Source organism: Amblyraja radiata, chromosome 25 (assembly GCF_010909765.2).
Source record: "Amblyraja radiata isolate CabotCenter1 chromosome 25, sAmbRad1.1.pri, whole genome shotgun sequence".
Classification (NCBI taxonomy): Eukaryota; Metazoa; Chordata; class Chondrichthyes; order Rajiformes; family Rajidae; genus Amblyraja; species Amblyraja radiata.
Window position 1 is genome coordinate 32,337,400 of NC_045980.1, and position 25,375 is coordinate 32,362,774.

General features: G+C 47.2%; 1 protein-coding gene across 1 annotated transcript in view; it reads left to right on the plus strand.

Moving 5' to 3' along the window:
* Positions 1-19,796, plus strand: part of trpv4 (transient receptor potential cation channel subfamily V member 4) — a 61,197-nt gene extending 41,401 nt beyond the window's left edge. The window contains exons 7-16 of the mRNA XM_033043776.1: positions 364-543; positions 1,755-1,913; positions 3,501-3,593; positions 5,954-6,027; positions 7,673-7,838; positions 10,933-10,999; positions 12,528-12,862; positions 14,934-15,061; positions 17,653-17,777; positions 18,979-19,796. Coding sequence (XP_032899667.1) covers positions 364-543; positions 1,755-1,913; positions 3,501-3,593; positions 5,954-6,027; positions 7,673-7,838; positions 10,933-10,999; positions 12,528-12,862; positions 14,934-15,061; positions 17,653-17,777; positions 18,979-19,139 — 1,488 coding nt within the window. The 3' untranslated portion in view covers positions 19,140-19,796. The remainder of the gene's footprint in view (positions 1-363; positions 544-1,754; positions 1,914-3,500; positions 3,594-5,953; positions 6,028-7,672; positions 7,839-10,932; positions 11,000-12,527; positions 12,863-14,933; positions 15,062-17,652; positions 17,778-18,978) is intronic.
* The last annotated feature ends 5,579 nt before the right edge of the window (positions 19,797-25,375 follow it).

Consider the following 25,375-nt stretch of genomic DNA (forward strand, 5'->3'; position numbering starts at 1 on the left):
AATATCCCTTGATTCCGTTAGCCCTAAGAGCTATATCTAACTCTCTCACGAATTGGCCTCCACTGCCTTCTGTGGCAGAGAATTCCACACATTCTGGGTGAATTTTTTTTTTCTCATCTCAATCCTAAATGGCTTACCCCCTTATTCTTAAACTGTGACCCCCCCCTGGTTCTGGACTCCCCCCCTAACTCCGGGAATATTTTTCCTGCAAACATTTTGCCCATTGGGAGAGGGGAAGAAGAGGGAGTGGCCGGGGGTGCGACTCGTCCTTGATTATGCTGCTGGCCTTGCCGAGGCAGAGTTCTGAACAGGCTTGATATGAAATCCACAGCACGTCATGAGTCGGCCTCTTATCTCCGGCAGGTTTTCCAGCACATCATCCGGAGGGAGATAACGGATGAGAGTGCTCGGCACCTCTCCCGCAAATTCCGAGACTGGGTGTACGGGCCAGTGTACTCTTCGCTATACGATCTCTCAGCGATAGACACGTGCGGAGAAGAGGTCTCGCTCCTGGAGATCCTGGTCTACAACGGGAAGATGGAGGTAATGGGGTCTCTCAAAAGAGGAATAGAATTTATTTCTCTTTCTTATTTTCTATCTATATAAAAAAAATACTAGAAGCAGAGTTAATATCAATCGATAATATTAGTAATGTAGGAATGATATACATGAAATGTTTTTAATATGTTATGTACCTGCCTCTAATAAAAAGATTATTAAAAAAAATAAATAAAATAGAAATGACATTGGCATCTTCAGAAGATGGACACAAAATGCTGGAGTAACTCAGCGGGCTGGGGGCGGCATCTCTGGAGAAAAGGAACAGGCCGAGAGCCTTCTTCAGGGGGAGAGGGAGATTGGAGGTGTGTAAAGATTCAGGACAAGTCAGGACGAGTGGGTTCTGGTCAATCAGATGGCCAAGGAAAGGTGGAGCTCACAATGCTCCATTGTTGGCTGTGGAAGAGGTGAGAATGAAGGGTTACATGGATCTCCCCTCCACTTCCACCTTCATTCCTTCCTCCAGCTTCAATATTCTCAATTCAATCCTTGTGTCTCCCACTTTCTGTGTTGTTATCTCTGGCCTTTGTCCAGGCTGTAAACGTCACCTATCCAAGTTCTCCGCAGATCCGTTACTCCAGCACATTGTGTCCTCTTTTTGTAAACCAGCGCCTGCAGTTCCTTGTGTCGACGATAGAAATTGACAATTACTTGGGACAGCGGTTACTTCAAGAGCTCAGTAAAGTTCCAGAAAACATGTTTCAATGGTTTGGTTCTGGTATCGTGTTGTATGTGGGCACGCCGTATAAAGGTGTGCGGTCTTCATCAAAACCTCATCAAAACCTTTAATAGTTTCTAGCGAAGTGATGAGAATGAGGATGATGGTGGCACGGTGGCACAGCGGTAGAGTTGCTGCCTCACAGCGCCAGAGACCCAGGTTCGATCCCGACCTCGGGTGCTTTCTGTGCAGAGTTTGTACGTTCTCCCTGTGAGTTTTCTCCCGGTGCTCTGGTTTCCTCCCACTTTCCAAAGACGTGCAGGTTTGTCGGTTAATTGGCTTCCGTAAATTGTCCCTAGCGCGTGGGATAGAGCTGGTGTACGATCGCTGGTCGGCGCGGACACGGTGGGCCGAAGGGCCTGTTCTCTGGCTGTCTCTAGCTATCTCTAGCCTTACAGTTCCAGCTCTCCGCCCGAATTAGCTCTTGGCATTTGCTGGTGAAGTTTTAATACCGACACTGATTAATTTTGCCTCATAGAATCGTTACGAAATGTTGGCAGTGGAACCAATCAACGAACTATTCCGTGATAAATGGAAGAAGTTTGCAGCTGTGTCCTTCTACCTCAGTGTTATATCCTACATCACAGCCATGATCATATTCACCCTCATTGCATACTACAGACCATCAGAAGGCCAAGTGAGTACTCATGCGATCCATCTCCTGCCTGTGTTCTTTTGATAACACTTTTTCAATGTACCTTTTGTCCTTTGGACGTGAAATGGATTTGCACGCTCATCAAAGTACCAGTCGGACAGATATTGCTTCAGATTTGCTCATAAGGTCATAAGTGACAGTAGCAGAACTAGGCCATTCGACCCATCAAGTCTACTCCGCGATAAAAACCAGATCATTTTCCCAAGACATGGACACCCTTCACTGATTTCTTACAAGGGTAGTATGGCGCAACACAACTTTGGATTTAAATCTAACTATGGGTTGGATGAGGTGGGTGGGGAGAGGGAGGGATGAGAGACAGGGATACCACCACTTCTCTTTTTCTTTTTGTCCTTTTCTTTTTTTCTATTCCTCTCTTCTTTCTTTCTTTTATTCACTCTTTGGCTTCACCACTTTGGTAGTCTAGAGCAGTGATTCCCAACCTGGGGCCATATGGCAAATTTCTGGGGGCCCACAGAAAAATGTTGGGATTTAGGGGGCCACGGGTTCAATGAAGGGGGCCACAGAGCTACCACCCTGTTGCCTCCTAAATTTCAGTTCTAATAAATTTAAATCTATGTAGTTGAAATATTTTTGATGTTTGTGGAATAGAATAAAAGAGAATATATGTGCAATTAATAGACACTGATATTTTTATGGAAGGTATTGTAATATTGAAGTACTTTTTTTCCGCTAATAATGTCAGGGGGGGGGGGGGGCACAGAAATATTAAAAGATCCCAAGGGGGCCATGAGCTAAAAAAGGTTGGGAACCACTGGTCTAGGGGTCCTATCTTTGCATATCTCACTTTTTCTCTTTTCATTTTTTCTAATTCAAAGCTAAAAAGTTAAAATTGAAGCTGCACAATAACTGTATAATTTTATATGCCGTTGGTTCTACTCTTGTACATTTGCTTCTAATAAATTTTAAAAAAAAGTCTACTCCGCCATTCAATCATGGCTGATCTATCTCTCCCTCACAACCCCCTTCTCCTGCCTTCTCCCCATAACCACGGACACCCATTTGCTCACAGGTTCAATATACCCGCGGCTTATAATAGCCTTACTTGCCGTCACATTTATTTTGATATTGTGGCAGCGATGCAGGAGCTTTAGACGTGGGGAGGAGATAGAGAAATAAGGAATCTATGCTGCAGTAATTGTGTCAATCTCCTCTGTCTAGTGCAACAATACTTCCTCCCCAATGAAGGGCCTGTCCCACTGTACGAAGTAATTCAAGAGCTCTTCCGAATTTTAAAAAATATCAAATCGTGGTAAGCACGTAGAATGTACGTAGCGGGTACGTCGGAGCTTGGGGACGTCTCTTAGCGGCTCGTAACGCACACACACACACACACACACACACACACACACACACACACACACACACACACACACACATTGGTGCATATACATGTGTATATGTTTTTTTTAATTGGGTTTTACAGAGCACTATGTTTACAGGTACGGTTGTGCTGCTGCAAGTGTGAATGTCATTGATTTGAACAGGACTTGCTTCATCACTCATCGAGGCCACATCAATGACTTTCTCTTGTGAAATCTCTTCCAGCCTCCTTATCCGTACGAGACCTCCGTAGACTACCTGCGAATGGCGGGCGAGCTCATCACTGTCATCACGGCCATCTTCTTTTTCTTCACGAACGTAAGTGGAGATTATTCAGCGCTGCTGTTTGGATGAGTTGACTCGGGGGGGGGGGGGGGTGAGGATTATGAATGGGGGATTTTTGGACGAGAGGTTTGAGGGACTGAAATAGGAAAAATTAACCTCGTAAGCTTTCTAGCTTAGCAACATTTTTCCTATTTCAGGGTGACCAAAACTGAACACAATTATCTAAACGCGGCCTCACCAATGTCTTGTACAACTGTAACATGGCCTCCCAACTTCTATACTCAATGTCCTAACTGTTGAAGACCATTGTGCCAAAACCTAGCCCAAACCTTGCACAACATCTACTTACTGATTAATGTTCCTTGACTGGGAATCTTGGTCTGAACCAGGAGAGCTGCGGCCATTTTGACTAAGGCTATCTAACGTGGCAAAGGTCTGGGATACTCCTAGTTTTTTAGATTTCCTCCGTTAACTTAGGAAAAACAGAGCAATTTCCTCTCAACAGAAGGAAGTGAAATATTTTTACAGCTTTGCAAATATACATCAACAAATATACTGGACCTTTTGTCAAATGCTTTATTGTAAACACCTAACATGAAGTTGGTTAGAAACTAGATGGAACCACAGGACATTTTTTCACAATATTTATTGAAACAATTTTTAATTTGTTTTAAAATAAATGTGTTTGATTATTTGTTTTGGTGGAGTGCAGTGAGACCTTCTGATTTAAGAGGCTACCTCCCGGAGATTTAAAGAGGGTGTGGGGAATAGTGACTTGGTCTGCCCAGTTTCCTGTATGTGGCTGACTTCCACTGGCCCAGAACCTGTCCACCTTCAAGTACCTGGTCCATAGCTGCAGAAAGGTCCTGACCCAAAACGTCATCTGTCCATTTCCCTCTGCAGACGCTGCCTGACCCGCTGAGTTTCTCCAGCACCTGGTTTAGTTTAGTTTAGTTTAGTTTAGAGACACAGCGCGTAAACAGGCCCTTCGGCCCACCGAGTCCGCACCGACCAGCGATCCTCGCACACTAACGCTATCCTACACACACTAGGGACAATTTAGATTTTTCCCCAAGCCAATTAGCCTACAAACCCGTACGTCTTTGGAATGTCGGAGGAAGCCGAAGATCTCGGAGAAAACCCACGCAGGTCATGGGGAGAACGTACAAACTCCATACAGACAACACCCATAGTCGAAATCGAACCCGGGTCTCTGGCGCTGCGCCACCGTGCCGCTATAAACTTGACTTGACTTGACTATTGGGCCGCCATTTTACTGCTGGAGAAAGTCAACAACCAAATGGGTCAGGCAGTATTTCTGTGGAGGGAAACAAACGGGTGACGTTTCGGGTAGGGATCCTTCTTCAAGGTCAGGAAGGCGTGAAGCAAAATAATTCCTAGATTCGGGATGGTTGAGATTAAGGTGCGAGGAGTAACGTGATGGCCCCCAATGCATACAGTGACCTGCAGGGAAGAGGTGACTTGCAGGAAGATGTCTCCCCTCACCTGACATATTACATTGTTAGCGGGAATCCTGAGTGACAAAGCCCAGGGCTGGGGAATTGGAGGGAAAATTATCCTCTGGGATTATCCCAAATACTTACTGGTGACTGGCTGCCCATTGACGTAGTTTTGGGAGGGAGCTGCCAGTAACTTGGTTTAGTTTTGCCTTTTGAGATTACAGCGTGGAAACAGGCCCTTCGGCCCACTGAGTCCACAGATGCTGCCTAACCCGCTCTGTCCCTTCGAGCCAGCACCACCATTCAATGTGATCATGGCTGATCAACCCCAATCAGTACCCCGTTCCTGCCTTCTCCCCATATCCCCTGACTCCGCTATTTTTAAGAGCCCTATCTAGCTCTATCTTGAAAGCATCCAGAGAACCTGCCTCCACCGCCCTCTGAGGCAGAGAATTCCACAGACTCACCACTCTCTGTGACAAAAAGTGTTTCCTCGTCTAAATGGCTTACTCCTTATTCTTAAACTGTGGCCCCTGGTTCTGGACTCCCCCAACATCGGGAACATGTTTCCTGCCTCTAGTGTGTCCAAACCCTGAACAATCTTATATGTTTCAATGAGATGCCCTCTCATCCTTCTAAACTCCAGAGTGTACAAGCCCAGCTGCTCCATTCTCTCAGCATAATTGTTTGGCACTCTGAACACAGGCTGATCCTTTCGGTATCTAAGGCTGAAGGGTTTCGGTGATCTGGTCATTAATTCCTGAAAAGAATCACAACTCCAGAGCACCCGGGAGGAAACGCAGGCAGTCACAGGGAGAACGTGCAAACTCCACACAGATCTGATAAAGTACGGAAAAGGGGAACGAACACCTGTTGAAAACGTGATGGTGATGTAAAAGAACACAAATTGATCCCTTTTCTTTTCTTCCAAAGGTCAAGGATCTATTCCTGAAGAAATGCCCAGGAATGAATTCCATGTTCATCGATGGATCATTCCAGTTACTTTAGTAAGAACCTCTCTGTGTCCTTAAAGATGACCTAAAATTCAGATTACAACATGTTCACTTTGTCAGAAGACTGCTAATTGTGTGATTAATTGTACAAAAATGTAAGATAATGTTTTGCGCATAGAGTGACGATGACCATTAGGCTGCCATTTACCGAACCCTCCATTATAGACTTGTGCTTGTATTGGCTGGCATGGACATGATGGGCCAAATGGTCACTTACTTTCCCATATGTTTCTGTGATTCACCTGAGCTGTAAGTTGTCGCCTGCTGGAGAGAATTGTGGAATGTTTGCATTGGGCGAGCCGGCCGTATTAATTCCCTCTCAGTCAGTCAGAAATACCACTCAAACCTGCCCGTGGAAAATACAGATTCATGTGCATCACATTGAACCAAATGCAGAAGGAAAAGTTGAAATTGAGAAGCAGAAAGGCTGTTTAAAGAAATGTGTCTAATGCTGCCTGCTACATGCGACACCATTCATTAATGACCCAGTGTTGGGAAATAATGATGGGCACAAAGTGTTGGAGTAACTCAGCGGGTGAGGCGGCATCTCTGGAGAAATAGTCTGAAGAAGGGGCGGCACGGTGGCGCAGTGGTAGTTGCTGCCTTACAACGCCAGAGACCGGGGGTTCGATCCTGACCATGGGTCCTGACCTTGTACGTTCTCCCCGTGACCTGCTTGGGGTTTTCTCAGAGATCTTCGGTTTTCTCCCACACTCCAAAGATGTACAGGTTTGTAGGTTAATGGGTTTGGTTATAAATGTATAATTGTCCCTAGTGTATGTAGGATAGTGTTAAGGTGCCGGGATCGCTGGTCGGTGCGGACTCTGTGGGCCGAAGGGCCTGTTTCCGCGCTGTGTCTCTAAACTAAACTAACAAAGGTTCAGACTCGACACGCCTCCCATCCTTTTCCTCCAGAGATGCTGAGTTACTCCAGCACTTTGTGACTATCTTCAGTATATACCAGCATCTGCAGTTCCTTCCTACTTATAAATATTTGTGTTAATTTGTGTATGTCTAACGCCAATGATGCTGAGAGATCAGTAAATTGCCACCGAGCGGTTAAAGGGAACTGGCCAAGCAGCTGGCAAGGCAATTAATGGCAGGAGATATGTCTGGGTTGTCAGGGTCGGAGGTCAGAGGTCAGAGGGCAAACCCTGAAGTATTACAGTGGTGAACTTTGAGAGATATCCGGGCGGCATGGTGGCGCAGCGGTAGAGTTGCTGCCTTACAGCGCCAGAGACCCGGGTTCGACCCCGACCATTGTTTGTACGTTCTCCCCGTGACCGTGTGGGTTTTCTCCGAGATCTTCGGTTTCCTCCCACGCTCCCAAGATGTCCAGGTATGTAGATAAATTAACTTGGATATAAATGTAAACATTTCCCCTAGTGTGTGTGTGTGTGTTTGTAGGATAGTGTTAATATGCGGGGATCGCTGGTCAGCCTGGGCCTGCTGAGCCAAAGGGCCTGTTTCTACATTGTATCTCTAAAACTAATCTTAACTAAAAGTTGCTGAAGTTGCACCTCACTGATCAAAGACTGAACTGTTGGGAGAAAGTGGGTCAGAGCTGGGTGTAGCTAGAGAGTTGCGTTTATCCTGTCACCGTCTCCTGACCAAGGCCTGTGGTGCTCCTGTGTTGCAGTTTTATTTATTCCATCCTGGTGTTGGTGTCGGCAGGACTGTACGTGGCTGGTGAGGAGTCCTATCTTGCTGTAATGGTGTTTGCTCTGGTCTTAGGCTGGATAAACACACTCTACTTCACCAGGGGTCTGAAGCTTACCGGGACCTACAGCATTATGATACAGAAGGTGGGTATAGTCATTCATCTGCAGTAAAACACCTCGTTTTAATGCACTTCATAATGGATCTCGGTTGTAGCGGACGGATCTACCACCGCTCCCCCTCCCCCCCGGCTCGCCCCGCTTCCAGGCCAGACCTGCCTCCGTCACCACAGGCCCACACCGTCACCACAGGCCCACACCGTCACCACAGGCCCACACCGTCACCACACCATCATCACAGACCCACACCATCACCACAGGCCCACACCATCATCACAGACCCACACCATCACCACAGACCCACACCATCACCACAGGCCCACACCATCACCACACCATCACCACAGACCCACACCATCACCACAGGCCCACACCATCACCACCACCACCACCACCACAGGCCCACACCGTCACCACACCATCACCACAGGCCCACACCGTCACCACAGGCCCACACCATCACCACAGACCCACACCATCACCACAGGCCCACACCGTCACCACAGGCCCACACCGTCACCACACCACCACCACAGGCCCACACCATCACCACACCATCACCACAGGCCCACACCATCACCACAGACCCACACCATCACCACAGGCCCACACCGTCACCACAGGCCCACACCGTCACCACAGGCCCACGCCACCACCACCACCACCACCACAGGCCCACACCGTCACCACACCATCACCACAGGCCCACACCATCACCACAGACCCACACCATCACCACAGGCCCACACCGTCACCACAGGCCCACGCCACCACCACCACCACCACAGGCCCACACCATCACCACACCATCACCACAGGCCCACACCATCACCACACCATCACCACAGGCCCACACCGTCACCACACCATCACCACAGGCCCACACCGTCACCACACCATCACCACAGGCCCACACCATCACCACAGGCCCACACCGTCACCACACCGTCACCACAGGCCCACACCGTCACCACACCATCACCACAGGCCCACACCGTCACCACACCGTCACCACAGGCCCACACCGTCACCACACCGTCACCACAGGCCCACACCATCACCACAGACCCACACCGTCACCACAGGCCCACACCGTCACCACACCATCACCACAGGCCCACACCATCACCACAGGCCCACACCACCACCACAGGCCCACACCATCACCACAGGCCCACACCATCACCACAGGCCCACACCATCACCACAGGCCCACACCATCACCACAGGCCCACACCGTCACCACACCATCACCACAGGCCCACACCATCACCACAGGCCCACACCATCACCACAGGCCCACACCATCACCACACCATCACCACAGGCCAACACCATCACCACAGGCCCACACTGTCACCACAGGCCCACACCACCACCACCACCACCACCACAGGCCCACACCATCACCACAGACCCACACCGTCACCACACCATCACCACAGGCCAACACCATCACCACAGGCCCACACTGTCACCACAGGCCCACACCACCACCACCACCACCACCACAGGCCCACACCATCACCACAGCGTTTCCCCGGCTGCTTCCAAGCCGCGCCTGCCACCGTCACCGCCGACCCTCACCTGCACTCCGCCCGACCGTGGGCCGCGACCGTCGACTCCGCCGTACCTCGCCTCTCGCCCGGCTGCCAGCAGACCGGGGCCGTCAACTTGCCTGGATTCCAGGCCCAGTTCTGGACCGAGAGTCGGAAGAAGGGTCCCGACCCGAAACGTCACCTATCCATGTCTCCAGAGATACTGCCTGACCCGCTGAGTTACTCCAGCACTATGAGTCCTCCTGTGTCTTAACCAGCAACTACAGTTGTTTGTTTCTACTAGGTACAATCCCTTGAACGCTTAGAGCGGACAATCGGCAGTAACGAACACCATCCACCCCCCCCTCCACCACACTATGGTTCGTTGTAACAAGGGTTTACTGTACTGAACTGTGGAACATGTACACTTCCAGGGACAAGATCACCAGAGTCATCAATCCTATTTTTGAGGTTCAATAGAACTTGAAGAATCTATCTTCACAAAGACACCCAGTTCCCTCCTGAATGCACCTCCTCATTGCCTCCTCAATCCATCACCCTCTGCCCCCTCTCCCATCTTGCTCCCTGATCATGGTCTCATTGCTCAAACATTCCATTTCATCACCTGAAAGAATCTTTCAAGGAGGAAACCCACGCGGTCACAAGGAGAGCCGTGCAAACTCCACACAGACCGCCAGCCGTGGTCAGGATCGAAGCGGGGTCTCTGGCGCTGTGAAGCAGCAGCTCTACCGTTCTGCCACTGTGCTGCCCTGATTATTGACAATAGACAATGGGTGCAGGAGTAGGCCATTCGGCCCTTCGAGTCAGCACCGCCATTCAATGTGATCATGGCTGATCATCCACAATCAGTACCCCGTTCCTGCCTTTTCCCTATATCCCCTGACTCCGCTATCGTTAAGAGCTCTATCTAACTCTCTCTTGAAAGTATCCAGAGAACCGGCCTCCACCGCCCTCTGAGGCAGAGACTTCCACAGACTCACAACTCTCGGTGTGAAAAAGTTTTTCCTCATCTCCATTCTAAATGGCTTGCCCCTTATTTTTAAACTGTGGCTCCTGGTTCTGGACTCCCCCAACATCGGGAACATGTTTCCTGCCTCTAGCGTGTCCATGCCCTTAATAATCTTATACGTTATTAACACCGCAGGTCAGCAGGGTGGCGCAGTGGTAGTGTTGCTGCCGTATTGCACCAGAGACCCGGGTCCGATCCTGACCACGGGCGCTGTCTGTATACAGTTTACACGTTCTCCCTGTGACCCTCGTGGGTTTTCTCCGGGTGCTCCGGTTTCCTCCCACGCTCCAAAGACGTACAGGTGTGTGGGTTAATTGGCTTTGTTAAAATTGTAAATTGTCCCCAGTGTGTGGGATAGTGTTAGTGTACGGGGTGATCGCTGGTCGGCGCAGACTCAGTGGGCTGAAGGGCTTGTTTGCGTGCAGTTACTGTACATCCACACACATTAACACACCACGATCCATCCTCATTCCCCTCCATGCAATTTCAATGTGATCTCCACACTTCTGTTGCAGCGTTCTATTTCCTGACAAGTCGCCTTTTATCATTTCAGATTCTGGTCAAAGATCTTTTCCGGTTTCTTCTCGTCTATGTGCTGTTCATGATTGGTTTCACATCAGGTACGTATTAATAAAACACTATTGTCTTGCTGTGGGTATTGAGCAAGGAATATTGGGGCAGTGGGGGCTGGAGTGAAGATGCAAGTCGGTGTGAAGGGATACGACCAGAAGAACATAAGATAATAAGACCTACGAGCAGAATTAGGCCATTCAGCCCATCGAGTCTACTCCGCCATTCAATCATGGCTGATCTAATTTTCCCTCTCAACCCCATTCTCCTGCCTTCTCCCCACAACCTCTGACACCCACCCGTACAAATCAAGAATCTGTCAACGTCTACTTTAAAATATCCAATGTCTTGGCCTCCACAGCCGTCTGTGGCAATGAATTCCACAGATTCCTCCTCATCTCCTTTCATAAGGTACATCTTTTAATTCTGAAATTGTGGCCTCTGGTTCTGAACTGTCCCGTGAATGGAAACATCTTTTCCATGTCCACTCTATCCTTATCCGGTAGGTTTCAATGGGATCACCCCTCATCCTTCTAGACTCCAATGGCTACAGACCCAGGAGGTAGACAAAAAGCTGGAAAAACTCAGCGGGTGAGGCAGCATCTATGCAGCGAAGGAATGGGTGGTGTTTCGGGTCGAGACCCTTCTTCAGACTGATTTTGTCCACCTTCGATTTTTCCAGCATCTGCAGTTCTTTCTTAAACATTTTGGCTACAGACCCAGAGCACATCATACGTTAACCCAATCCACTCCATGATTATACTCCTAATTTTTTTTTAGTTTAGTTTAGGAAACAGGCCCTTCGGCCCACCGGGTCTGTGCCGACCAGCGATCTCCGCACATTAACACTATCCTACACACACTAGCGACAATTTTTTTCATTTACCAAGCCAATTTACCTACATACCTGCACGTCTTTGGAGTGTGGGAGGAAACCGAAGATCTCGGAGAAAACCCACGCAGATCACGGGGAGAACGTACAGACTCCGTACAGACAGCACCCGTAGTCGGGATCGGACCCGGGTCTTCGGCGCTGTAAGACGCAACTCTACCGCTGCGCCACCGTATAACATATACAATCAGGTGTTACACTAGAAATTCATCCCATGTTGGAGCATAAAATGGAATTTGTCTCTAAGGTATGATGTTTGATTCTACTGTCATTGAGTATATGAAGTGTGTTGAACACACCTGATTGGGGGTTCGATCCTGACTACGGGTGCTGTCTGTACAGAGTTTGCACGTTCTCCCGGCGACCTGCGTGGGTTTTCTCTGGGTGCTCCGGGTTCCTCCCACATTCCAAAGACTTGCAGAGTTTTAGGTTAATTGGCTTCTGTAAATTGTCCCTTGTGTGTAAGATGTGTGCTAGTGTATGGGGTATGGGGTAGTGTATAGTGTGCTGGTTGGCGCTGACTCGGTGGGCCGAAGGGCCTGCGTCCGCGCTGAATCTCTATAAAGTCTAAAGTATCATCTGGCTGATGGATCATCCACTGTTCTCATATATTTAATCTCAGGTTAGTGTGGGATTTTGCTGGTCGTTTGAGATTAATGGTGTACCAACTCTACGTTCTATTTCAGCCCTGGTCTCCCTGTTGGTGACTTGTCCCAGCGACGACATCACCCTTCCGACTTGTGACATAACGTCAGATTCACCGAACTGCACGAGTTCGACCTACCCCATCTGTCGGGACAAACTATCGTTCAGCAAGTTCCTGCTGGAGCTGTTCCGACTCACCATTGGCATGGGCGATCTGGACGTCATCAACAGTGCCAAGTTTCCCATTGTCTTTGTCATCCTCCTCGTCTCCTACATCATCCTGACATTCGTACTGCTGCTCAACATGTTGATTGCCTTGATGGGCGAGACTGTGGGTCAGGTCTCCAAGAAGAGCAAGCAAATCTGGAGGCTTCAGGTGGGTTGCATTGATAAATGGGCCCATTTAACATCCAGTCCAGGTCAGAATATGTAGGGACGCAGCGGGTAGAGCTGCTGCCTGACAGCGCCAGAGACCCGGGTTGCATCCGATTATGCCCCTGTCCCACTTAGGAAACCTGAACGGAAACCTCTGGAGACTTTGCGCCCCACTCAAGGTTTCCGTGCGGTTCCCGGAGGTTGCAGGTGGTTGCCGGAGGTTGCAGGTAGTGGAAGCAGGTAGGGAGACTGATTAAAAACCTCCGGGAACTGCACGGAAACCTTGGGTGGGGCGCAAAGTCTCCAGAGGTTTCCGTTCAGGTTTCCTAAGTGGGACAGGGGCTTTACCTTGGGTGAAGCATGTGTGTGTGTGTTCTGGTTCTGAACTGTCGTATTAATGGAAACATCCTTTCCAGGTCCACTCTATCCTTATCCGGTAGATTTCAATGGGATCACCCCTCATCCTTCTAGACTCCAATGGCTTCAGACCCAGAAGGTAGACCAAATGCTGGAGAAATTCAGCGGGTGAGGCAGCATCTATGCAGCGAAGGAATGGGTGATGTTTCGGGTCGAGACCCTTCTTCAGTCTGATTTTGTCTACCTTCGATTTTTCCAGCATCTGCAGTTCTTTCTTAAACATTTCGGCTACAGACCCAGAGCACAACATACGTTAACCCAATCAACTCCATGTTTATAACTCCATGCGGACATTCTCCCTGCGACCACCTGGGTTTCCTCCAGGTGCTCCGGTTTCCTCCCAAATCCCAACGATGTGCGTGCGGGATGATTTATTAGTTGGCCTCGGTAAATTGCCCCTAGCGTGGAAGGCAGACACAAAAAGCTGGAGTAACGCAGCGGGTCAGACAGCATCTCTGAAGAAGGGTCTCGACCCGGAACGTCACCTATTTTTCTCCACAGAGATGCTGTCTGACCCGCTGAGTTACTCCAGCTTTTTGTATCTGTCTTCGGTTTAGACCAGCATCTGCGGTCCCTTTCTGGTGTTGAGGGAGTGGGTGCGAAAGTGGGATATCGTACTCGGAATGATCGGGTGTTCGATTGCCAGCATGGACTCGGTGGGCCGAAGGGCCTGTTTCCCTGCTGTGTGTTTAGAATGTATTCAAATGGCAATATGTGGAATTTCTAACATACATTGAGGTTCGAACAATCTCTGCATTTGAGAGGGATAGTTTTGCACCCACTCTCTCTACTCTATGGGGCAATCTCTGCTGGCACAGGAGAATGTTTACCAAGCCACATTTGATTTCCAGTGTCCCAAATCACTCCATCCTCATTCATCTAACTTGATGTTGAATGTTGACATGGTTTCTGTGTCTACCATGAACCCTGGAGGTGATTACCACGGCCTAGCAACTCTGTGAAGAATTCTGTTGTATTTATTATTGTGTTGTATTTCATCCTCAAGCCCACTTGTTCAGTTTAGAGATACAGCGCGGAAACAGGCCCTTCAGCCCACTGAGACCGTCCCGACCAGCGATCACCCCGTACACCAGCACTATCCTGTACACACTCGGGACAATTTACAATTTTTAACCAAAGCCAATTAACAGACAGACCTGCACGTCTTAGGAATGTGGGAGGAAACCGGAGCACCCGGAGAAAACCCACAACTGGAAGAACGTGCAAACTCCGTACAGACAGCGCCCGTGGTCAGGATCGAACCTGAATCTCTGGCACTACAAGGCAGCATCTCTACCGCTGCGCCTCTAAGGAGGAAGAGATAGTGATGGGACTTCCTCTTCTCCTTGCGTATGGCGTGCACAGCCTAACAAAACACTACGTCTATTTGTTTGTGCACGTCGGGTTGATTGCATTAGTCGAAACAGGGTGGACCACGTGGTTGCAATCTCCCACCCCCGCGATGGGACTGAAGCAGAGGGAGAGAGTGTGAAGGAGGATAGGGGTAAAGAAAAGATGAGGGTCTGTGGGGAATGAAGGAAGAAGGAGAAGGAGGTGGACAAACAGTGTAACTGTGTACGGTCGATTATTTGTTGGGAAATATGAAGCTGAACATCTGATGCTTGTTAAAATAAAACGTTATTTATTCTCAACAGTGGGCCACAACAATCCTGGACATTGAGAGATCATTCCCTGTGTTCCTGAGGAAAGCATTCCGTTCGGGAGAGATGGTCACTGTCGGGATCAATTCTGATGGCACTCCGGACCGCAGATGGTGCTTCAGGTGGGAACAAAATAACAGGGTGGTCTTGCTTTTACTGCTTCATCCCTACGCTGGTGCTGTGTGCAACCCTGACCCCCAGCTGCTGTCTCTGCGGAGTTTGCATGTAATCCATGTAACCTTGTGGGATCAATCTTCAACCAGTACAAAGTAGGAAAAGAAAAAAAAAACGAAGTAGAAAAGAAGAAAACAGAAAAAGAAAGGAAAGAAAACAGCAAGGCAAAGAAAAGAAAAAAGGAAAAGGAATACCCCCCTCCCCCCATCCCCTCCCCCCCCGCACTCCCCCCCCCTCCCTTACCCCTCCATCCGACCACCCCCACACCCCCCTCCTCCAAGACCCTCCCCCAGGTGATTTTGTTTCCTTCCACATCCCAAGGGGGTGAGGGTAGATTAACTGGCCCTGGTGTGTGTGGGTGGCAGGAGTGTTTTAGTTTAGAGATACAGCGTGTTGGAAAACAAGCCTTCAGCTCACCAAGTCCACGCCGACCAGCGATCGTCCCGCACACTGAACGCTATCCTACACAAACACGGGACAATTTACATTGACTCCAAGCCAATTGACCTACAAACACTGCACGTCTTTGGAGTGTGGGAGGAAACTGGTGCACCCGGAGAAAACCCACGCAGGTCACAGGGAGAGGGTGTAAACTGTATACAGGCAGCACCCGCAGGCAGGATCAAACCCGGGTCTCTAGCGCTGTGAGGCAGCAACTCTATTGGTGTGACCCTGTGCCCCTGTGGCCATGTGTGAGAGAATAGGTTACAGGGAATAAGTGGTGAATGAGATTTTTCTGAGAGCTGGCATAATGTTATTATTGTGTCAGGAGACCAAAACGAAATAAGCCTCACTGCATCTTTTTGCAGAGAGGCTGTCGTAGCTGCACTGCACCCTAATTCATGCTGTGGCAATGGGAATCAGTTTACGACTGATTATGTTCATAAGGTCATAAATGCTAGGACCAGAATTAGGCCATTCGGCCCATCACGTCTACTCCACCATTCAATCTTGGTGATCTATCCCTCCCTCCTAATCCCATTCTCCTGCCTTCTCCCCAAAACCCCTGACACCCGTACTGATCAAGAATCTATCTATCTCTGCCTTAACAAATATCCATTGATTTGGCCTCAGCCTTCTGTGGCAAAGAATTCCACAGATTCACCACCCTCTGACTATAGAAATTCTTCCTCAATTCCTTCCTAAAGGAACGTACTTTAATTCTGAGGTTATGACCTCGATTATGGTGGGGAAAGCTGGAAGATGAATATTGATTTCTCTAATTTCAAGCATTCCCTCTCTCTCTGTCCCTCCCCCACCCTCGTCATCCTGCTAGTTCCACTGTTCGCATCAAAATGATCACCTCTTTCATAGCCAACAATGGACCATTGTGGGCTCCACCTTTCCCTTGTCATCTGTCGCGGCTCTGGTTCGTTCTGAACCTTTTCATACTTCCAGTGTCCCTCTCCCCGGACTCTCAGCCTGAAGAAGGGTCTCGACCCGAAACGTCACCTATTCCTTTTCTCCAGAGATGCTGCCTGACCCGCTGGGTTGCTACAGCACCTTGTATCCTCTTATGCGGCGGTGGAAAACTGCACGGCTCAGGGTCCGATGGGAAAAGGCACAGGTTAGAGACGTTAGACACGTTAAGGACAATGTTCGTGCCCTGGGATTTACACTCTCTGCTCCTTCACTTCATGGTCCTCAAGTCACATTTATTTATATAGCACATTTAAAAAGCAACTCTCGTTGGCCAAAGTGTTTTACATTTGTTATAAGAATAGTATAAACAAACAAACTACATACATATATAATAATAATAATGGATGGGATTTATATAGCGCCTTTCTAATACTCAAGGCGCTTTACATGGCATTATTCATTCACTCCTCAGTCACACTCGGTGGTGGTAAGCTACTTCTGTAGCCACAGCTGCCCTGGGGCAGACTGACGGAAGCGTGGCTGCCAATCTGCGCCTACGGCCCCTCCGACCACCACCAATCACTCACACACATTCACACACATTCACACACAGGCAAAGGTGGGTGAAGTGTCTTGCCCAAGGACACAACGACAGTATGCACTCCAAGCGGGATTCGAACCGTCTACCTTCCGGTCGCCAGCCGAACACTTAGCCCATTGTGCCATCTGTCATATAGCCCTCGCTCAGTGGATGTCAGGAAAGGCTTGGGAGTATAGATAAGATTTTAGTCTTGACTTAAAGGAGTCGATGGAGGGGGCAGTTCTGATGGGAAGGGGGATGCTGTTCCACAGTCTAGGAGCTGCAACCGCAAAGGCGCGCTCGCCCCTGAGCTTATGCCTAGACCGTGGGATATTCAGTAGCCCCAAGTCGGCCGATCTGAGTGACCTGGAGGTGGAGCGGTAGGTGAGAAGACTTTTAATGTAGGAGGGGGCAAGCCCATTGAGGGCTTTGTAGACATGGAGGAGGGTCTTGAAATGTATACGGAACCGCACAGGGAGCCAGTGGAGAGAGGCCGGGATCGGGGTGATGTGGTCCCTTTTTCAGGGGTGCCCGTCAGGAGTCTCGCTGCGTAATGGTAATTACAATGCCTCTTTCTCCCTGTATTTGTTCATCCAGGGTGGATGAGGTTAACTGGTCTCACTGGAACCAAAATGTTGGCATTATCAACGAAGATCCGGGCAGGAATGACACCTACCAGTTCGAAAGCGGCATTCCGCAAACCATGGGCCGTCTACGCCGAGGTGCGATGTTCATACGTTCTCGGAGCAGAGTTAGACCATTCGGCCCATCAAGTCTTTTGCTCAATATTGTGAGACGTTTTGGGCACCATATCTGAGGAGGGATGTGCTGGCTCTGGAGAGAGGTCGAGAGGAGGTTTACAAGAATGGTCCCAGGAATGATTAGGTAGACAAAAATGCTGGAGAAACTCAGCGGGTGCAGCAGCATCTATGGAGCAAAGGAGATAGGCAACGTTTCGGGCCGAAACCCTTGGGTTTCGGCCCGAAACGTTGCCTATCTCCTTCGCTCCATAGACCCTTGGGTTTCGGCCCGAAACGTTGCCTATCTCCTTGGCTCCATAGATGCTGCTGCACCCGCTGAGTTTCTCCAGCATTTTTGTGTACCTTCGATTTTCCAGCATCTGCAATTCCTTCTTAAACACCAGGAATGATTAGGTTAGCCTATGAAGAGCGTTTGACGGCACTGGGCCTGCACTCGCTGGAGTATAGGAGAATGGGGGGGGGGGGGGGGGGCACCTCATTGAAATGTACCGAATAGTGAAAGGCTTGGATAGATTGGATGTGGAGAGGATGTTTCCACTAGTGGGAGGAGAGTCTAGGACTAGAATTAAAGGACATTCTTTTAGGAAGGAGATGAGGAGGAATTTCTTTTTAGTCAGAGGGTGGTGAATCTGTGGAATTCTTTGCCACAGAAGGCTATGGAGGCCAAGTCATTGGATATATTTAAGGCAGCGATAGATAGATTCTTGATTAGTACGGATGTCAGAGGTTACGAGGAGAAGGCAGGAGAATGGTGTTAGGAGGGAGAGATAGATCAGACAATAGACAATAGGTGCAGGAGTAGGCCATTTGGCCCTTCGAGCCAGCACTGCCATTCAATGTGATCATGGCTGATCATCCCCAATCGGGCATGATTGAATGGTGGAGTAGACTTGCTGGGCCGAATGGCCTAATTCTACTCCTATCACTTATGATCTTATGAAGTCTACTCTGCCATTCAATCATGGCTGATCTATCTCTCCCTCTCAACCCCATTCTCCAGCCTTCTCCCCATAACCCCTGATACCCTCCCTCAAGCTCAATAGCGATGAGGTATTCCTTAAATCTGCTCTTGCCTGTAAAGTGATTGTGATTTTGCTGGGATCCGATCATTGACTGATCGCGATTAATAAACGCTCGTTTTTTCTTCTTTCCCTTCACCCAGACCGCTGGTCAACTGTGGTCCCGCGAGTTGTAGAGCTGAATAAAAGTTCCCGACCTGACGATTATGTGGTGGGGATGGAGCATCTCTCGATGGAGAGGAAGTATGGATATAGCAGTTTACACCAGAACAAACGGGGGCCAAAGGGCGACACACACATTTAAAACGACAGCCGGAGCCTGTCTGTACTCTATGTTCTGACGGATGCTGGAAGTGAACTCATTCACAAAGCCAGAATCAAACTCAAACTTAGTAGGAAGGGGCCCTCGCGTTTACTATTGATTGCCACAAAATGCACGCTGTCCTTTTTTTGTGATCTGTACACATTTTGTGACTGTCCAGAGTATCTTGGAAGTATTCACTGTCCACTCCAGGCTGTTGTGCAGCCATTTCCCATTCTGCTGAAACCTCACTGGACCAGAGTCTCGATGAAATATGAATGCTTCCACCTCTCTGGGTTCTCGATAGGGTGTAATTGGGCCACAGGTATTGTAATAATAACACCAGAAACGAAAGTAAGACCCTCATGTAGGTTTCAATAAGTTGATGACTGATTAGTCTGAAGAAGGGTCTCGACCCTAAGCGTCACCCATTTCCTTCGCTGCATAGATGCTGCCTCACCCGCTGAGTTTCTCCAGCATTTTTGTCTAGCGCTGATTAGTGGCACTTCTCTGCACCATTTCTCTTGAATCCCTCTCTATCTAAAACACGCCTTTCAAAATATTCCCAAAGTGGCTGCACTTTGGATGAAGAACCTTCTCCTTGTCTTTGTCTTATGAGTTGGAAATCGTATAAGGCCCCCTAGTTTCATCACTTGAGCTCTTTTGGTCACAGACATTTTGGCCATTTTTCCAGAATAATTGGACAAAATTGCTAAACAAATGTTTTCATAATGTTGAGTGCAGTTTTAAATTGGTCTTCTAGTGGGACACTTTTGCCTGTGATTTTGATTCTTACAATGCATTCCACCGATCACTTAAAAATATGTGCTATAATTTATTATATCTGAGTGAAAAGGGAATCTCAGTTCAGAACAAGTTCATTTTTTTTTCTGCGCGAAAACCCGGTATTTAAATAAGTGTTGATTCTTTTTATTTTTCCTCAATAGTTTAGTTCAAAGGACTTTACTGGCACTTGTAGGGTGCATTAGTGTTATTGAGTGAATGGTGTTGTGTTTTAGGGTCGCTTGCTGTCAGCAGCAAATACTGTGTCTGAAGAAGGGACTCGACCCGAAACGTCACCCATTCCTTCTCTGCAGAGATGCTGCCCGTCCCGTTGAGTTACTCCAGCACTTTGTGTTTATCTTCTGGTTTAAAGCAGCATCTGCAGTTACTACCTACGCAAATACTTGGGGTCTTAGGGTTAAAGGAATCAAGGGATATGGGGAAAAAGCAGGAACTGGGTACTGAAGAAGGGTTTCGGCCCGAAACATTGCCTATTTCCTTCGCTCCATACATGCTGCTGCACCCGCTGAGTTTCTCCAGCACTTTTGTCTACCTACTGATTTTAGATGATCAGCCATGATATTGAATGGCGGTGCTGACTCGAAGGGCCGAATGGCCTGCTCCTGCACCTATTGTCTATGGTTCTTAAGGATTTGACCATGTCTCAGACCTTTCACACTCCAGGGCAATTTGAGGTATCGGTTTGAATGTCTCATAAGATCAAAAGATATAAGTGCAGAATTAGATCATTCAGCCCAGCAAGTCTACTCTGCCATTCAATCATGGCTGATCTATCTTTCCCGCTCAACCCCATTCTCCTGCGGGATGCCAAGTTAAATTGATCTCATCTGCCTGTACATGATTCATATCCCTGTATCCCTGCACTTGTATGTGCCTATTTAAAAGCTTCTTGAAAGTCACTATCGTATCTGCTTCCACCACCTCTAGCAGCGTGGGCCTGGCCCACACCACTGCCCCGCACATCTGCATTAAATGGTCTCCTTCTCATCTTATAGCTAAGCCCCCTAGTGTTGGATATATCCACATCTAGGAAAAAGGTTCTACCCGATCTATGCCTCTCATAATTGTATATACCGTTATAAAGTATCCCCTTACGCTTATGAGTCCTTAGCTTCAGATTAAATTTGTGTGAGGTTTTGATTAGGCACTTGGTTTGACCTCTAACTTTAAGGATTTTAATCCTGACTTTAATCCTGTTCTGGTCCAATTTCATTGTGCTATCAGCCTGTGAACTGTATTATTGTTAATGAATATTATATTTTAAATATTAGCAAAGAAATAGAGTTATTTGAAAAGAGAAATATTCTGTCAACCCATACCAGAATTATAGCAAGTCCTGTCCAGAGACATATAATGTTTGATCTAGATCAATACTGGGGTTGCTCTGAAGATAGACACAAAACGCTGGAGTAACTCAGCGGGTCAGGCAGCATCTCTGGAGAGAAGGAATGGGTGACGTTTCGGGTCCAGACCCTTCTTCAGGCTGAGAGTCATGGGAGAGGGTCTATCTCTATCCCTTTCACCTTTCTCCCCTCTAGGGTTATCCAGCAGCTGCTTAGATGCAGGGTTGTTTGAGTTTCCAGAGCTTTTGCCAAGGTTTGGGTCTCTGGGAAAGGACGCAGTGACTTATAAGTGGCTTCAAGGTGCAGGAGAGCGAAGAGATAAAGCATTATTTATTTCACAACCATTCAACCCCAGCCAGGCCACAGTACTGATAATCAGTATTACTAGCTACTTAGTAATACCTCGGGTTAGGTGTCATTTGCTTTCTCTGGAGGGAAAGTGTAACTCTAAAATTAGAACTATTATTAAAATAGCGAGGTGGCACGTCGGTAGAGTCGCTGCCTAACAGCGCCAAAGACCCGAGTTCGATCCTGACTGCGGGTGCTGCCTGCACAGAGTTTGCACGTTCTCCCTGTGGCCGCGTGGGTTTTCTCCAGGTGCTCCGGTTTCCTCCCACACTCCAAAGGCATGAAGGTTTGTCGGTTCACAAAAAAGCTGGAGAAACTCAGCGGGTTTCTCCAGCTTTTTTGTCTACCTTCGATTTTCCAGCATCTGCAGTTCCTTCTTAAACACAAAGGTTTGTAGGTTAATTGGCTTCGGTAAAAATTGTAAATTGTCCATGATTTATAGGATAGTACTAAGTGTACGGGTTGATCGCTGGTTGGTACGGACTTGGTGGGCCGAAGGGCCAGTTTACGTGCTGTATCTCTAAACCAAACAATGTTATTCATGAATGTACTTGCACAAGTGGTTGTGGAAATCAGGCACTGTACAAGGGGGTGGACGATGGATCAATTAACATTTTCAACAAGATTGTGAAAATAAGGATTGAGATTAACATGGCAGTAAAGTTGAGGTGTAGAATACTGAAATACTGATTTATCAGAATATTGAAAGAGGCATTAATAGTTTCCTCCAGTTAACTTGGTGTGCAACGTATTATGTGATTATGTATATTATTACTGGAGCAGAGTTGGGTTGAATGATTTACAAAGTTGAAATGATCATGAATTTCTATTTCATCAAATGTTATTGAAATTTTGGAGAAGATTGGGCTGGCACTTTGAATTTAAGTTAAGTCACGTCAATATATAACTAAATTTACAGAGGAGTTATTATCACGTGGGGCATTAGCTGGAGATTGTTAACCCAATTAAAATATAGGTCCTCATGGTCAAATCCAGATGAACATGCCTAACTAAAGCCCTGGCCTTCAAACATTCCCCGCTTAATGACCAATTTATATGTTGAATCTATTTTATTGTTCTTATGTATTGAAAAAATTATAAACATGTTGTTATCTAGATATAAACCTATAATATAAAACATCAAGATGTGTTGCACTGCAGAGTAAATGTATATTGAGTCAAATGTAATATTTATGTATCTACAGAATTGCACATTTCATTCATCAGTGCCAAAGATTGTTGTTCTGTACGTAGACTTTACAGCTCAGAAGATGCATCCGATATTTATAATAGAGTTTTTAACCATTTTTTAAAAACTACCATCTTCTGTGTGGACTCCCTTATATTGCCAAGTGTAAACTTTACTGGATACAGATCAAGTAGCCCTTTCATCCCCTCTCTCCCCGTCCCTCTCACTCTAGTCATTGTACTAGTTTCACTGCCATCTGCTGGTCACTGTTTGTATTACTCATTATCACCTTCCCCACAGCCAACAATGGACCATTGTGGACTCCACCTTTCCTTGATCATTGTTGCTGGCTTTGATCTGCCTTTTTTCATATATTTTATTAATTTGTTCGATGTCTCTCTTTTTTCATATCTCTCAGTTCCTTCTTCCCTGACTCTCAGTCCAAAGAAGGGTCTCGACCCGAAATGTTTTGTTTTTGAGAAAACTTATTTGTTTTCTCCAGAGATGCCGCCTGAGCCGCTGAGTTCTTCCAGCTTTTTGTGTCTGTCTTCCTTAGATTCAATCCCTTGTTCACAATGAGCCATCTGCACATTTGCAAAGATTCTCAGTGGTGGGAGTGGGAGTGGGAGTGGGAGAGGGTGCAGGAGAAATTGGACTCCTGCCCCAAACACAAACAGCATGTGTGGATGTGAATGAGTGGTCAGTTCAAACTCGTCTCTGAAGACGGGCATAATCTATAATTTGGTTAATTTTTTCACATTTCCACGCATTGCGTCCTTTACTTAAGAATCTTCAGCCCTGTTGTATATCCACACAGTTCAATTATATTATTTTATAATAATGTGCCAATTTAATTTAGTAGTCAGTCTGAAGAAGGCTCCCGACCCGAAACATCGCCTATCCATGTTCTGCAGAGAGACTTTCTGACCCGCTGAGTTACTCCAGCATTTTGTCCTTCCTTGGTCAACCAGCATCTGCAGTTCCTTGTTTCTACTCTAATTTAATGTCAAGCAGTGTTATTCTACCTCAAGGACATTGCTGAAAATGGGACTTACAGTATTTGAACAGCAAAGCCATTGAGATTGTTAATGGGAAGAATGGATTTCGAAGAGGATAAACGTATCGAAAAGATTAGCCCCCAAAAAAATCCAGTAATCATAAATTATGTCATAATGGCTTGGTTCAATTGTTCAAGTCAAAGAATTAGGGAGTGTCGTTCCATGATCTTGGTTGATTAGGACTTTTTAAAATGTATATTGAGGAGCTAATTGTACTCACAGCACGAATATCACATCTTTGAGGGAAGTGAGGGGGAGTGATCTGTACATTAGTATGAAGCTGGTTAAAATCTATAAGGTCAGAATTATAAAATGCATTTTGCTGATCCAAAGTATAACATGCCTAGTGATCAGTGTCCATTGTTGAATAATGTTGGTTGGAAACCCTCCATGTAAAGTTCAGGGACTCGCTGCTCATTTTGTTGAAGTCAGCACACTTTGTAACCAAGTTTTCAATCCAGCATTTCTAATAAAATATTTTTTTCATGACTGCTTTCATGTTGCATGTATCTGTGGATTATAACATGAGAAAATTACTCGGGGAAATTAAACATGATATTGCATTAGCGATGATTCGAGAAGATTTATGACCGAGTACCCTACATTGAGTATAGAAGTTGGGATGTAATGTTAAAATTGTACAAGGCATTGGTGAGGCCAATTCTGGAGTATGGTGTACAATTTTGGTCGCCTAATTATAGGAAGGATGTCAACAAAATAGAGAGAGTACAGAGGAGATTTACTAGAATGTTGCCTGGGTTTCAGCAACTAAGTTACAGAGAAAGGTTGAACAAGTTAGGGCTTTATTTAAGGGGGGGACTTGATAGAGGTTTTTAAAATGATGAGAGGGATAGACAGAGTTGACGTGGAAAAGCTTTTCCCACTGAGAGTAGGGAAGATTCAAACAAGGGGATATGACTTGAGAATTAAGGGACTGAAGTTTAGGGGTAACATGAGGGGGAACTTCTTTACTCAGAGAGTGGTAGCTGTGTGGAATGAGCTTCCAGTGAAGGTGGTGGAGGCAGGTTCGTTTTTATCATTTAAAAATAAATTGGATAGTTATATGGATGGGAAAGGAATGGAGGGTTATGGTCTGAGCGCAGGTATATGGGACTAGGGGAGATTATGTGTTCGGCACGGACTAGAAGGGTCGAGATGGCCTGTTTCCGTGCTGTAATTGTTATATGGTTATTCTTCAGTTGACGGGATGAAGCTGCAAGCAATGGTTGGTTCTGTGCCCTTGGAACTGGGCACACGACTGCAAGACTGTGACCTTAAGCTTCATGGCTGGGTTATGTTAATTACCTTGCCTCCTTAAATGCAGGAGTGGGAATGTTCACTTGCAATGTTTAGATCAATTCCTCAGAAAACGAAGCAGTCCTTGCAACATACACGGAAAACCCCCCAATGGCATTCAACTGGGGATTGGTAAGTGGCAGGTAACGACCAACTCCAGCAAGACAAAGTTAATCATCTAGAGCGCAGCAGTAGAGTTGC